The sequence below is a fragment of the Eptatretus burgeri genome, chromosome 5 (assembly GCF_056783735.1).
Source record: "Eptatretus burgeri isolate ZD-2024b chromosome 5, Ebu_testis_v1, whole genome shotgun sequence".
Classification (NCBI taxonomy): domain Eukaryota; kingdom Metazoa; phylum Chordata; class Myxini; order Myxiniformes; family Myxinidae; genus Eptatretus; species Eptatretus burgeri.
In genome coordinates this window covers 66,908,459-66,921,655 of record NC_140965.1, presented here as the reverse complement: position 1 = coordinate 66,921,655, position 13,197 = coordinate 66,908,459, and the positions used below count along the sequence as shown (strand labels likewise).

General features: G+C 42.5%; 1 protein-coding gene across 4 annotated transcripts in view; it reads left to right on the top strand.

Moving 5' to 3' along the window:
- LOC147026615 (uncharacterized) overlaps window positions 1-13,197 on the top strand; it is a 189,900-nt gene that overhangs the window by 166,528 nt on the left and 10,175 nt on the right. For all 4 annotated transcript variants that reach the window (XM_085882207.1, XM_085882206.1, XM_085882204.1 and 1 more), the window contains 6 exons: window positions 1,561-1,677; window positions 6,390-6,832; window positions 10,405-10,602; window positions 10,926-11,447; window positions 11,807-11,926; window positions 13,008-13,118. In XM_085882207.1, the coding sequence (XP_085738333.1) occupies window positions 1,561-1,677; window positions 6,390-6,832; window positions 10,405-10,602; window positions 10,926-11,447; window positions 11,807-11,926; window positions 13,008-13,118 (1,511 nt within the window). The remainder of the gene's footprint in view (window positions 1-1,560; window positions 1,678-6,389; window positions 6,833-10,404; window positions 10,603-10,925; window positions 11,448-11,806; window positions 11,927-13,007; window positions 13,119-13,197) is intronic.

Below are 13,197 nucleotides of genomic sequence, written 5' to 3'. Positions count from 1 at the left end.
AACATACAACATCCTTTAAATGTTCATGTAATGCTTCAGAAGTAGTCATAATTATGATAATTGTGTGAGGAACAGATTTATGGGAAAATATGATTTCCTTCACTTTATTGACATTTGTTTATATACATGTACTCGTATGTAAAAGGAACTTTTCTCTTTCCCCTTCCCCCAATCCCCACTGATAAGTGTGATGTTTTTAAATCTGGTGTTACCAAGCACCTTACTAACAGGACAACATAATGCTGGTACTTTTAAATGCCACACTAATTTCAGATTACAAAAGCCGGGACGCTGTTAACGAAGCGAGGAGTGCATGCTTTGATGCAGGAGCAGGGTGAGGAGTGAGTGTATGTGGAATACACTAATAACATTGTGAACGTAACGGAACAAAGGGAGAAGTCTGCGGCTGTGTCTGTGTGTAAATAAGAAATGTTTTAGTACATTATCATCGCATGTTGATAACTAGAAGGGCACTCGGTAGAGCGAATACCTCCACCAGGCTGAACACTTTACGTTTTGTATCCCACCGATAGTCCGGATCTGGATCCAGACATGTACCAAAATCGAATCGGCTTGTTCTTGTCACATACGCAACTCGTCCACCGAGTTTTGTCATCACCCGACCAAATAATTTTGAGGTATCATGCTACTTATCGTTTTTAGCCTGATCTCTCAATTATGAAGAATATATTTTTTAATTCTAGTGTCCGGAAACGTACCCGGATCTTCATCAAAATCTAATTAATTCGTCCTTGTCACACAGCCAACATGTCCACCAAATTTCATCCAAATCCATTTGTAACTTTTTGAGATATCCTGCTCACAGACATACAGACGGTGGTGAAAACATAACCGCCGTCCACCTTCGGTGGCGGAGGTAATAAGAGCAGAGAAGGGTGACTATGTGGATAAAATGGCACTGCAGCCAGAGATTCAAAACAGTTACTTTCGTACATATCCAGTGTGACGATTGCAATTGGAAATTTTCACTTTGTTTTTGTTTTTTTTCATTTTGCCATGGAAGGAAAATGAGGTTTGAAAGAAAATGAAGGTTTAGGAATTAGGAAGAGTCCAATGGGGAAGGTTTTACCAACGATCATTGACCCCGTAATGGCGGCCCGTACAGATTCCACATTTCTTCCTCGAGACAACTGATCTAACAACTCAGTCTTTTCACCCAACGTCATAACCTTTTCTCTGCCTTTTGGTGCAACTAACTTTGTCCATCGCTTTACGATGGAGACACTTTTGATCCTCTGCGATGTAATGTAATTGCTTTGTTCATTTGTGTGTGAGTAGTTTTGGAGACTTCATTTAATTACTTTAACAGAGCATTTTGGTGAAACCCCCATTGAATGGTATATGGCTGGGGTGCTTTTCAATTAAATATTTGTTTAATTTATTTACAAGCACCTTGCATTTCGCAGGGATAAAGTTCGTTCAACTATGCAATGTTGCAAGTGCTAAATCAAAGCGGGGCCTGACATTATTTCTCAGTGACATATTCTGTCCCATTATGCGGTGACATGCATGTGTTTAAGTGGTGTGCTTTGTGTGCAGTAATGTGGTGCTACTGCAGCATGAGGTCGCGCTCTTGCGCGAGGACAAGACGAGGATCGCCTGTGATCTTCGCGAGACATCGCGGGCAAAGCAAGAGGCTACGCAACTGGCCGCACAGTGAGCGCCTATGGCTCTGCCTGATTACATCTCCATTTGCTCTCTGTTGTCCGCCTTCACAGCTGGTCTACTGTACTGTACTTGTCAACCTGTTCTTTTGTTTTCTTCTGTTGTTGCGGACGGTGCATGGGGTTGGGAAGCATTTGGAGTTTAAGCTAATTTCACATCCTATGATGGAATTTTATCAGAAACCGCCAGATATTTGAAGCGTATGGAAAACTATTTGCATACAGTGGGAACAGTTGGATGTGGGAAGTACAGATGCATAAGACGCAGTTCACGAGATTACAAGAGCTCATGGCTAAGTAAGCAGGTCGTGGTGACCCACCTACTTCAAAGTACTGGAGGTAACAATGGAATTTGGACATGAACAGAGTCAGGATTTCCTCAAAGACATTGTAAAAGTGTGCGTTCATGAAGGGAAGAGACTTTTGGAAATGTTCATATGATCAAGATTGCTGGTTTGTACCATTCCTTTTTACACGGATATATTTGGGTGCCGGTCGCAGGTCCTTGGGTCATTCCATGTCAAATCATCAAAGAATCTGCCGTCATCTCTCAGATTTTTGTAAAACTTTGGGAACCAATTGGGACCCATGAAAAACGGCAAGAACTCAAATATTTTTGCTAACAGCCTCTTAATTAGTGAGATACAGACTAACGAACTTTGGACTAATTAGCACGACGTCGCGAATTCAAATGGCCATATCTCTAAAAGTATAACACCTAGAGAGCTGGTTTTCATGTAGTTTTAAAGGTATTTTCATGCCCTATGAATTTGTCTGGGCAACATTTTCCTACCTCCAACCACAAAAAAGTTATCACAAAATATAAACTTCAATCGTGAATCCCCAAAAAATGTATCCTTCAAATTTCCTCAAATTCATCCCAGAGGTACCTTATGATGTCAAGAAGCTTCCATATAAGTTTTGTAATGGGCACTCCAATAGTTTCTGAGATATGAGCAATAATGTACATGTAAGTATGGCATATAGGTTCGAAAATCAGCATTTGTAATGTATTATACAATCAATAAGTGAGTTCAAGTACACAGTGTTCACTAACCTGACTTAGGCTTTCAATTTCCTCTTCAATGCAGCAACAGCAGCACTTGTTTCTTCCCTTCAGGCCCAGTTGAAAATGAAAGTATATGATACTTCAAAGCAATTGATGGTCGTTCCCTGTGTTCCCTGTCATGGCTAGGTTAGAATGATTGTATATAATACATTACAAATGCTGATTTTCGAACCTATATGCCATACGTACATGTACATTATTGCTCATATCTCAGAAACTATTGGAGTGCCCGTTACAAAACTTATGTGGAAGCTTCTTGACATCATAAGGTACCTCTGGGATGAATTTGAGGAAATTTGAAGGATACATTTTTGGGGGATTCACGATTGAAGTTTATATTTTGTGATAACTTTTTTGTGGTTGGAGGTAGGAAAATGTTGCCCAGACAAATTCATAGGGCATGAAAATACCTTTAAAATGACACCAAAACCAGCTCTCTAGGTGTTATACTTTTAGAGATATGGCCATTTGAATTTGTGACGTCGTGCTAATTAGTCCAAAGTTCGTTAGTCTGTATCTCACTAATTAAGAGGCTGTTAGCAAAAATATTTGAGTTCTTGCCGTTTTTCATGGGTCCCAATTGGTTCCCAAAGTTTTACAAAAATCTGAGAGATGACGGCAGATTCTTTGATGATTTGACATGGAATGACCCCCTTTTACCCGCTAGGTTTTCGCGTTGCACCGGCAGAAATGCTTCCATTATAAGTTATACGATTTACTTGAAATCCCCATCAAAATGTAGTTGACAATAATCCAGAACTTCCCTTTTGCCCAATTGTCCATCTCTGACACCCCTTTTGTTATCATTAAGATGAGTTCCGAAGGTCAATTTGTCCAATAAAAGCCTTTGCCAAGTCAGGCTGGACGTTCGAGGAATTGCCGTAATTTCCCGTGCTGCCATCAGGTGAACGGTACGTTAGGTGAAGTGATCCCGTTGAATCAGCCTCATGGGGGCCTTTGTCTTCCAGGAGAACCGTGATAATGACATGCAAGTTTTTACTGCAGTTTTTTTACATGTTTTTATTGCGTGAGCAAAAAGAACCTGCAGTTCCTGGAATGTCAGTCAATTTTTCAATTTGTTTTGTTGTTGTTGCCATGTCATGTTCCAAGAAATATTATTAATTTAAGTGTTTGTCAATCAAGTTTTGATTTTTTTTTAAAACGACATTATGCCAAAGAAAGTACCAAAATGTTGGCATGATTAACAGTCGTTTTATGGTCAGAAATGGCTGGGATTGCAGGCGACACCCTCAAGGAACCTCCGGCATCTGGGACCTGCCCCAGGGCCGCAAAACCTCGGCCTGTAGTGATGGGATCGTAGACAGGAATATTTCATTTAGATCTGTAGCCAAAAATACTATTTATGTCACTGTATACCGACAAATATGACAGTACCTATAGAAAGTCTACATCTCCTTTCAAAATGTTCACCTTTTGTTGCCCGATAAAATTAAATTAAATGACATTAAATCAGACTTTTTCCACCTGTATTTACACATCGTAACCCACAACTTTCAAGTTAAAAACAAATTGTATAAATTTCAGAAAATTACAAATAAAAGACTAGTATATCTTGCTTGGATAAGTGTCCACCCCCCCCCCTTCCTCCCTTATACTAGCAATTGTAAATTAGCTCAGGTGTGACCAATCACCTACAAAATCACACACCAAGTTAATTGACCTCCACCTGTGTTAAATTGTTGTGATTCTGATTATTTCAGAATAAAATCACCTGTTCCTGTAGGTTTCCTCTGCTGGGTAGTGCATTTTACAACAAAGACTCAACCATGAGAACCAAGGAGCCTTCAAAACACCTCTGGAATAAAGTTGTGGAAAGGCACAGATCAAGGGATGGGTATAAAAAAATATTTCAAAGGCCTTGAATATCCCTTGGAGCACAATCAAGAGAATCATTAAGAAGTGGAAGGCATATGGTTTCACTAACACCCTGCCGAGATCAGGCTGGCCCTCCAAACTGGATGACCAAGCAAGGTAGAGACTGATCAGAGAGGCCACTGGCAACTTTGAAAGAGCTACATGCCTTTATGGCAAAGACTGGTCACTGTGTTCATGTGACAACATCCCAAGCACGACACAAGTCTGGCCTGTACGGTAGGGTAGCTAGAAGGAAGCCATTACTCCAAAAAACCTACCTTGAGTCCCATTTGAGGTATGCAAAAAAAACACTCCAGAGATTCTCAAGTCATGTGGCAAAAAGTTTTGTGTTCTACTGAAACCAAGATGGAACTTTTTGACCTAAATGCAAAACGTTCCTTTTGGCACAAACCCAACACAGCACATCACCCAAAGAACACCATCCTGACTGTGAAGCATGGTGGTGGCAGCATCATGTTATGGGGATGTTTCTCATCAGTAGGGACTGCGGCTTGTCAGTATGGAAGGGAAAAAGGAAGGAACACAATACAGAAAAATCCTAGAGGAAAACCTGCTGCCCTCTGCAAGGAAACTGAAATTGGGGCGGAAATTCACCTCTCAGCATGACAACGGCCCGAAGCACACAGCCAAAACTACATTGGAGTGGATAAGGAACAAAAAGATAAATGTCCTTGAGTGGCCCAGTCAGAGCCCCGACCTAAATCCAATCAAAAATCTGTGCCATGACTTGAAGATTGCTGTTCATCAACACTCCCCATGCAACTTGATTGAGCTTGAACAGTTTTGTTCAGAATAATGGGCGAATATTGTCCAATCAAGGTGTGCAAAGTTGGTCGAGACCTATCCCAACAGACTCACAGCTGTAATTGCTGTCAAAGCTGCTTCCACCAAGTATTAACTTGGGGGGGGGGGGGTGGACACTTATCCAACCAAGATATTCTAGTTTTGTATTTTTAATTAATTTTCTGAAATTTGTAGAATTTGTTTTTCACTTGGAAGTTGTGGGTTACGATGTGTAAATAAAGGTGGAAAAAGTCTGATTTAATGAAATTTAATTCAAGGCTATAAGGTAACAAAAGGTGAAAATTTTGAAAGGAGGGTGTAGACTTTCTATAAATCTATAGGTACTGTAATAATGAGAGATGTACCATGCTCTTCACTGAGAGGTTGGTGCTGTTGAAGCAGTTTATTGGCAAGTGTTATACTGGTTGGTTTGTCATTGCCTTCACAGCGTTGTTTGTCCGTGCTCTATCCTTTTAAATGCCGAGCATCAACCATGGAAGAATCACATACCATTTTTAATGTCTTTGGTATGACTTGGCTGGGGTTTTAAGCACCGACCTCTGACTCAGAGCTCTAAACGTTACACCACCGAGTCTGGTATTGACAAATAAACTGACTCACAAAGCTCGGCAAGGTTTGTTTTATATCCTAAAGAAATGTATAATATAAAATAGTTTGACGTACAGCATAGGTATAACAGAACTCTTATGCATATGTAAATTATTGAATTCTCCAGAAACTGTTTCCACTCCACTTTGTTGAGTTTTTGTTTTCTCCTTCCCTGGCCTTCTTGATTCTTCATTGGAGGTTTAAATGCTTAACCCATCGAGTGATTCCAATCATTCTAGCTTTAGTCAAAATGGGTCAGTAGTAGTATTCGTGCAATTTGAGTAAACCTTGCCTGTGATGTTTGACCTCACCGCCCCCTAACCCCTCCCCCTACCTGTTCGTCTCAGCAGACTTCACAAGGAACTTGCCAACAAGGATGCTTTACTGCACAAGCTCAAACAAAAGTTCACCATCCGGGGTCCAACGCCATCTGCCTCACACCGTTCCTGCTCCTCTTCGGTCTCCGAGGTCACGGGCCTCTGCTCTCGGGACCACACGGCATCCTTGAGCTCCCTCGCTTCGTCCGGGACCCATACGCCGACTGACGATGGGAGCCTGGCCGATGGAGACGACTCACTGAGCGAGGGTGACAGAGTGGCACCAGAATGCAAAGAGGCGAGTCCGGCACGACTATGTGGTTATTACAATGGCAAGTCTCTACAGAGAAGCTACCACAGTGACGCAGATATCCTGGACACACAAGAACAAGGAAGGCTGTCCATCAGGGGTTACTCGAGCGATTCGGGACGTTTGTTACTGGAAGGAGGTGATGCATCAATACAAGTGGCAGGTAGAAGAACTTCACAGTATTCCCATCACGTTAAGTGTGCCACCCGTATGTGTCACAATGTTTTCACATCATCATTTTGGAAAATGTTCTGAGTAACAGAAAAAAAATGTGGTGTGTTGTGTTATATTGTAGAGATTAACCTCCATCGGTATCGTTCCCCCCCCCTCCCCTTGATATCGCTACATCAGTGGGCTGATACCGGTATATACCGGTATATCGATTTCAGCAGTTTTGTTTTAATGGGTGAGACCACAGAGACAGCTGGTAAGGCCTTCGTGAATTTTACGTTGGCACGCTGTGTGTGAAATACACACAGTGTGCACATGCTTCTCACTTAAATAAAATGGATGGTCTTACTGACCACGTGTGTGCTGCTCAGCTATAATTGGTATGCGCGATGACGACATGTACATGTGGTGATGACATGATATTCACACAGATATTGGGACACGCGATGACAACGTGTACAGTTTCGGTGTCACATCGGTAATCTGCACAGGCCGATATCAGTATCGGTATCGACACAAGCCGATATTGGAATCCGCAATCGGCACAGGCTTTCGAAGGCACACCCGATTCATATAAAATAACAAATTGCTTAAAAAAACAGCCGCGAGGACAAAGGAAAACGCGATCGCTCGTACGCTGCTGAGGTTAAAAGTTAAAATCTACTGCACCTACTTCCTGGCCAAGTACATCTTGACATCATATGTTCCAGGCATACCCCAGTGCATCAAAGGGTTAGTTAAATGTATTTTTTCACATTATAAAGGTGGGCTGACAGTGCTGCATTCTCATACGAAATTTTTCGGTATACTGGTATATTCAAATTTCCAATATCGGTATATCAATATGAAAAATTGTACCAATATAACCAGTACAGTAAACCCTCCAATACCACGGGGGTTCGGTTCGTGGAAAATGCCACGATAGTTAAAACCGCAATCATGGAAACCAAGGGCCAATGGGACGAGAGGGGTTTGGTTCCTGCACTTCGAGAAAATATTGAAGATGACCGACGGCAGCCAGAAATAAACACATTACAATTGGAACTAGAGGGGAGCACTCGGTAGAGTGCAAAACCTCCGCCGCCAATACTGCTAGGTCACTCACGTGAACCTGATATCCTATTCATTGTAGGTCAAAACGGATCAGACTCTACTGAACCATGATTTTATAAACTAAACTAGATCGACACGCATGGAGAAATGCCAAAAAAAAATTCGAAATTTTTTTGAAAAAAAAAAGGTGCAAAATTTTTTTTTTCTCTAACAAAATTTTTTTTGGGGGGGGTTGGAAATCACTTAAAACATGTAAAAATGCAAAAAAAAAAAAATTCAAATATATTTCAAATAAAATCGAAATTTTTTTGACAAAAAGTTGCAACATTTTTTTTTTCTCTCTAACAAATATAGTTTTTTTTGGTTGGAAATCACTTAAAACATGTAGAAATGCAAAAACAAAAATTCAAATATTTTTTCACAATGGCCACCATAGCGGCCATATTGGACTTTGGACCAAGTCCAAAATCTAATGGCATGATCCTTGGACCATACCTAATCCCCCCACCAAGTTTCGTCAAAATCCGTCCAGGAGTTTTTCCGTAATACTGTTCACAAACAAACAAACAGACAGGGGTGAAAACAGTAACCTCTCATCTTCAATGGTGGAGGTCAATAAACATGTAAAATATATCGCACGTTAACGTTGAGATAAACATGTAAATGAAATAAACACATTGTAAACTAGAAGGACACTTGGTAGAGCGCATACCTCCGCCACGCAATGTCTGATCCAGGAGAACATATCGGGCCCAATAAATTTTTGAAATATATCGTTTTTAGCCCCATCTCTCAATGGTGAAGAATCACTTAAAAATTGTAGTAGCCGGATCGGGATCTTCACCAAAATCTAGTCAGTTCATCCTTGTCACATACCCAACCTGCCCACCAAATTTCATCCGGATTCGTCTGCAACTTTTTGAGATATCCTGTGCACAAACAAACAGGGGTGAAAACATAACCTCCTTCCACCTTTGGTGGCAGAGGTAATAGCTTGGTAATTATACAAAAACATTAAAAAAAAACAAAAAGCATAATAGGTAATCATTGTTAATATGCTTTTAGATTTATTACAAAACAGCGAGGTTGGTGAGGGTAAACATATTACGTTCACGCACAAGACTTAGCTCGGGATGATGATGTTCGAGGGGGCAGGGTGGACTGGAGCAGGGGAAGGGGGAGCCGTGAGTGGGGAATGGTGAGTGTGGAAAGGTGAGCAGGGAAGGCAATTCAGCAAACGGAAAAGCAGCATTAGTTTCACGATGAAGACTGCTGCAGCATTGCCACAACCCACAATGGAGAAGGGTAACACGATCCTTAAATCACCTTACCTTGAACCATGATCTTCCCTGCTTGGGGACCAAGGTACGAGATGACATAGTCCTCCAGAATAATCCCATCTCGTTGGTGTTAAAAACCTGCTCCACCATCAATCCCTTCGCCTTGATTTGTTCCATGAGCTGCGCATGAGAATGTGTTTTAGAACGGGGATTCGAATCCGGGTGTTGGAAATGAAGGGTTTGTGAATAAGGTTTGAATTCGGAGTTGGAAAAGTAAGCTCTGGGAATGAGGTTTTTGAAGGAAAATGAAGGTTTAGGAATTAGGAAGAATACAATGGGGAAGGTTTTACCTCCAATCATTGACGCCGAAATGGCGACCCGTACAGATTCCGCATTTCCCCCTCGAGACGACGGATCTAACAACTCGATCTTTTCACCCAATGTCATAACCTTTTCTCTCTTCCTTTTGGTACAACTAACTTTGTCCATCGCTTTACGTTTGAGCTTGTGAAAAACGATGCACAAGAAACACCGCGAGGCTCATAATGCGAGGTAATCGTACACACACGGGACACAAATGATGACTCCTCTCAGCTCAAAAAAACCACGATTTGTCAAAATGAAATCCCGTGATAACAAAATCGGAACACAATTGGCCAAAGCCCCCACCCCCCCTATATTAGAACCCGCGATCGATACAGCGCCGGATCCTGGTAGAGATGTTGAGTATCAAACATTTTAAAAGTACGTATAGAAAGTGAAATCAAGGTAACCACCGGTCATTACGTTCTTCCTTCAGCAGCTTCTCCACGATAAGCTAATTGGCCGGGTAGTTTGCATGTTTCATGTGAACAGCCTTCTTCGGATACGAAGGGCAACCTGTACACACTCTTCCTGTATCATTTAATGCTTGCAATTTGGAAATGTACCACCTTTGTAAGGGCCATGATACATTTGAATGCTGCTTTAGGAATGCTCCTTGGACGATGCAAAACTTTCCTGCATCGTCAGGAGAGATGCATTGCTGTTGGTTACAATGTGCCGTGTGGGCTCTGTGACATATCTGTCCGCGACACATCCTGCCAACGCAACCTTCCCCTCTCAAAATAGTGCTTTGCAGTCGTTAACCTTACCGCATCGACGTCCCCATCCATGCTCATTTTGTATCCTTCATCCATTTTCCTGTTCTTTTTTTTTGTTTCCTTTCCTTTTCCTCTTCTTCGCCACTCAGGGCTTTCAAAGGCCTCTCTCCCACCGCGGCCTTTGCCTTCTGCTCTGTGCCATTTTCCACTCCCTTCGCTCTCCTCCTGCTCTTCTTCATGCTCCTGCTTCCCACCGGTCTCAGCCTCTCACTCTCCAGTCCACACACCATTTTTCCTCAGTGACCTGCAGAAAGAGCTCGGGCAGCTGCAGCGGCAGCTTGGAGCACGTGAGATGCTGCTTTTTGCTGCTGCTTATTCTGCTACTCTTGTTGCTGCTTGACGATGATAACCTACCAACTGTCACACAATACTAACGCACACTTTACTTTTAAACAGCACTCTGTACTTCAGCTTGTGTTGCTTGATATGAAAAGTTCAAATTGTTACCATTCTGTCGAACTTTTTCAGATCCTCACCTTGTCCTCTTTGCAATGACTTCCTGTTTGGCATACGATTGTTTGTTTTACTTTTTTGCTTCCCACTTCTTGCTTCCCTTGTTTCATGCTCTCCACCCTCATCAAAAAACATTTCTTGTGTTTCGGATTCCCAGAGCCGACTCGGGCCCTGCCAGCTCGTCCTCTGACATCCACCATTCCTGGCCCACAGAGCTTTGGCCTCACAACTTCCACCCTCACCTCCTCAACCCCAGTCTTATCCAGCACAGCATCTCATGTTGGTCTTCTACAGGCATCCTATCCATCGGCTCCTAGTGCCCCAGCCTTATTCCATGCATTTGGCCTCAAACAGCCCGTGCCGTGTAGTGCGGTACATTCCGCTCAACGTCAGTCATCAGGTGGAGTAGGTTCATTGATGGGTGCTGGTTTTGACCTGGGAGAGTCTCCTGGAACCGCAGGGCTGTCCAGGCCAGCTCTGGCACAACAGGCCTCAATGCTGCAGCAGCAGTTGCGTGGTGAGCGGGAGCTCAACGAGAGCCTTCGTGTTGAGCTTGAGCTACGGCAGAGTGTGCTTGCAGAGAGGGATGGTCCAGCCTGGCGAGAGGACGATGCCGCAGGCCAACAACTTGATGCATCACCAGAATCGTCCGGCTACAACTCGTCCAGGCTCACTGCCGGTATGAGACTGCTTCCTCTCTGTCGTGCAAACAATATCTAGGCTAGCGGGGGGGGGGGGGAGGTCAAATAGTATTTCGGTAAAGTGAAATGATAATATTAGGCATTGGTTTCTGGAATGCTCAACTTCTGAGGAAACTTTGGGAAAGCGAATTTGAGAATAACTTTGCTTTGGCTTTTTCTCGTGTTTTACGATCTTTGTTTGAGGAGCAAAGTGCACACTGAACAGGAAGAGGAGTACGCAAGGCCAAGAGATAATTAAATACTGTACTCTGCTCCCACTGTGGTTCTTCGAGTTTGGGGTTCTTACCTGCTATAATCTACCTTATTTGAGTCTCCGTATTTGCTGTGTGCGAGTCAGGCCTTCTGGAAGAACACTTGCGTGAAATAAAGGCTTTAAGAGAGCGGCTCGAGGAGTCGATCAGCAACAACGATCGCCTGCGTCAGCAGCTTCAGCTACGCCTTGCAGAAACTCAACCTGGTGAGTAAAACCATTGGGGGAGGGGAGGGGACATTAGACGGTCTCTGGGGAGAGGTGGATGTGAGGATATGTGGCCACCACCAAGATGAATGAAGTTAGTTTGCTGCCATGTATGTGCCTTTGACACTCGATGGGAAAACAAACACATCAGCCATTTTCTCAATCGTCAACAACTAAAATACTGTTCTTTAATATTTTGCAATTGGTCTATTCGTGTTTCCATCTGCTCCTCTGGCTCCATGATGCAAGAAACAGATGTTCAAATTACATATACAATTGTGTGTTTGTCCGTTGTCTAATAATGACCTTGTAATTCATGTGAAAGGACAGTGACATCTGCTAATGTCTTTCTTCTGCATGTGGTTTATGTACAACATCATATCTGAGTCATTGACGACTGTAAGAATACCCAAAAATATATAAATATATATATATATATATTTTTTAACTCTTGTTGTGGCATTATGGACTCTCGAGCACTTCAAGCTATTTGTGATTACCTTACAAAGAGAAGCTGGAGTTTGAATTTGAAGAATGTCCTTTGAAGTTCTGTTGCTCAAACTCCATTTGCCACGAGTTAATGCCAAAGAAAGACGGTGACCTGGCAGGGGGTTTGACATTATAGGTGTAATAGTGCAACGATCAAACAAACTTAAACGTTTTGTGGAGACGGTGTGTCGCGACATACGTTCGTCATCTAAAGTGGTTGCCATGGCAAGCAGGATGCTGTTTTCCATGTAGTAGCACAATTCTGTATATACCTTCTTGTTCTTCATCAATTGACGTGTTTGAATATATAATTGTGTTTGTGCGTGCGCGTGTCACAGAGACTTTTTCGGGCGTATATTGTGCTCACTTGCGCTCTTGTTCTGATTATGTTGATCCATTCTTTCTCATTTTCATCTTCTCTTCCGTTAGCTTGAAGCCATATATGTCTTTCATAACGCTCCACTTACTTACTTGGAAATATATTAAAACTTTTTGGTTCTACTTTTTATTTTCAACTTAGTCGTTAGTCAACACATCTGCACAAGTTCCCAGATGTGCAGAATGAGTAGTTCTGATATGTTTGTATTTCCAGGAGCGGCAACCAATATCTACATTCAGGGTGTGGATGAGGTTGGGAAGATGCAAACCAAGCTGTACCGCTTAGAGCAAGAAAACCGAGAGCTGAGAGCACGACAGGAACGTGGTAAAGCACGCTCCCATTTTGCTGATATCGCACTGTGTCTATTCGTAAAGCACACGCGACAGACAACAGACCTCGGCCA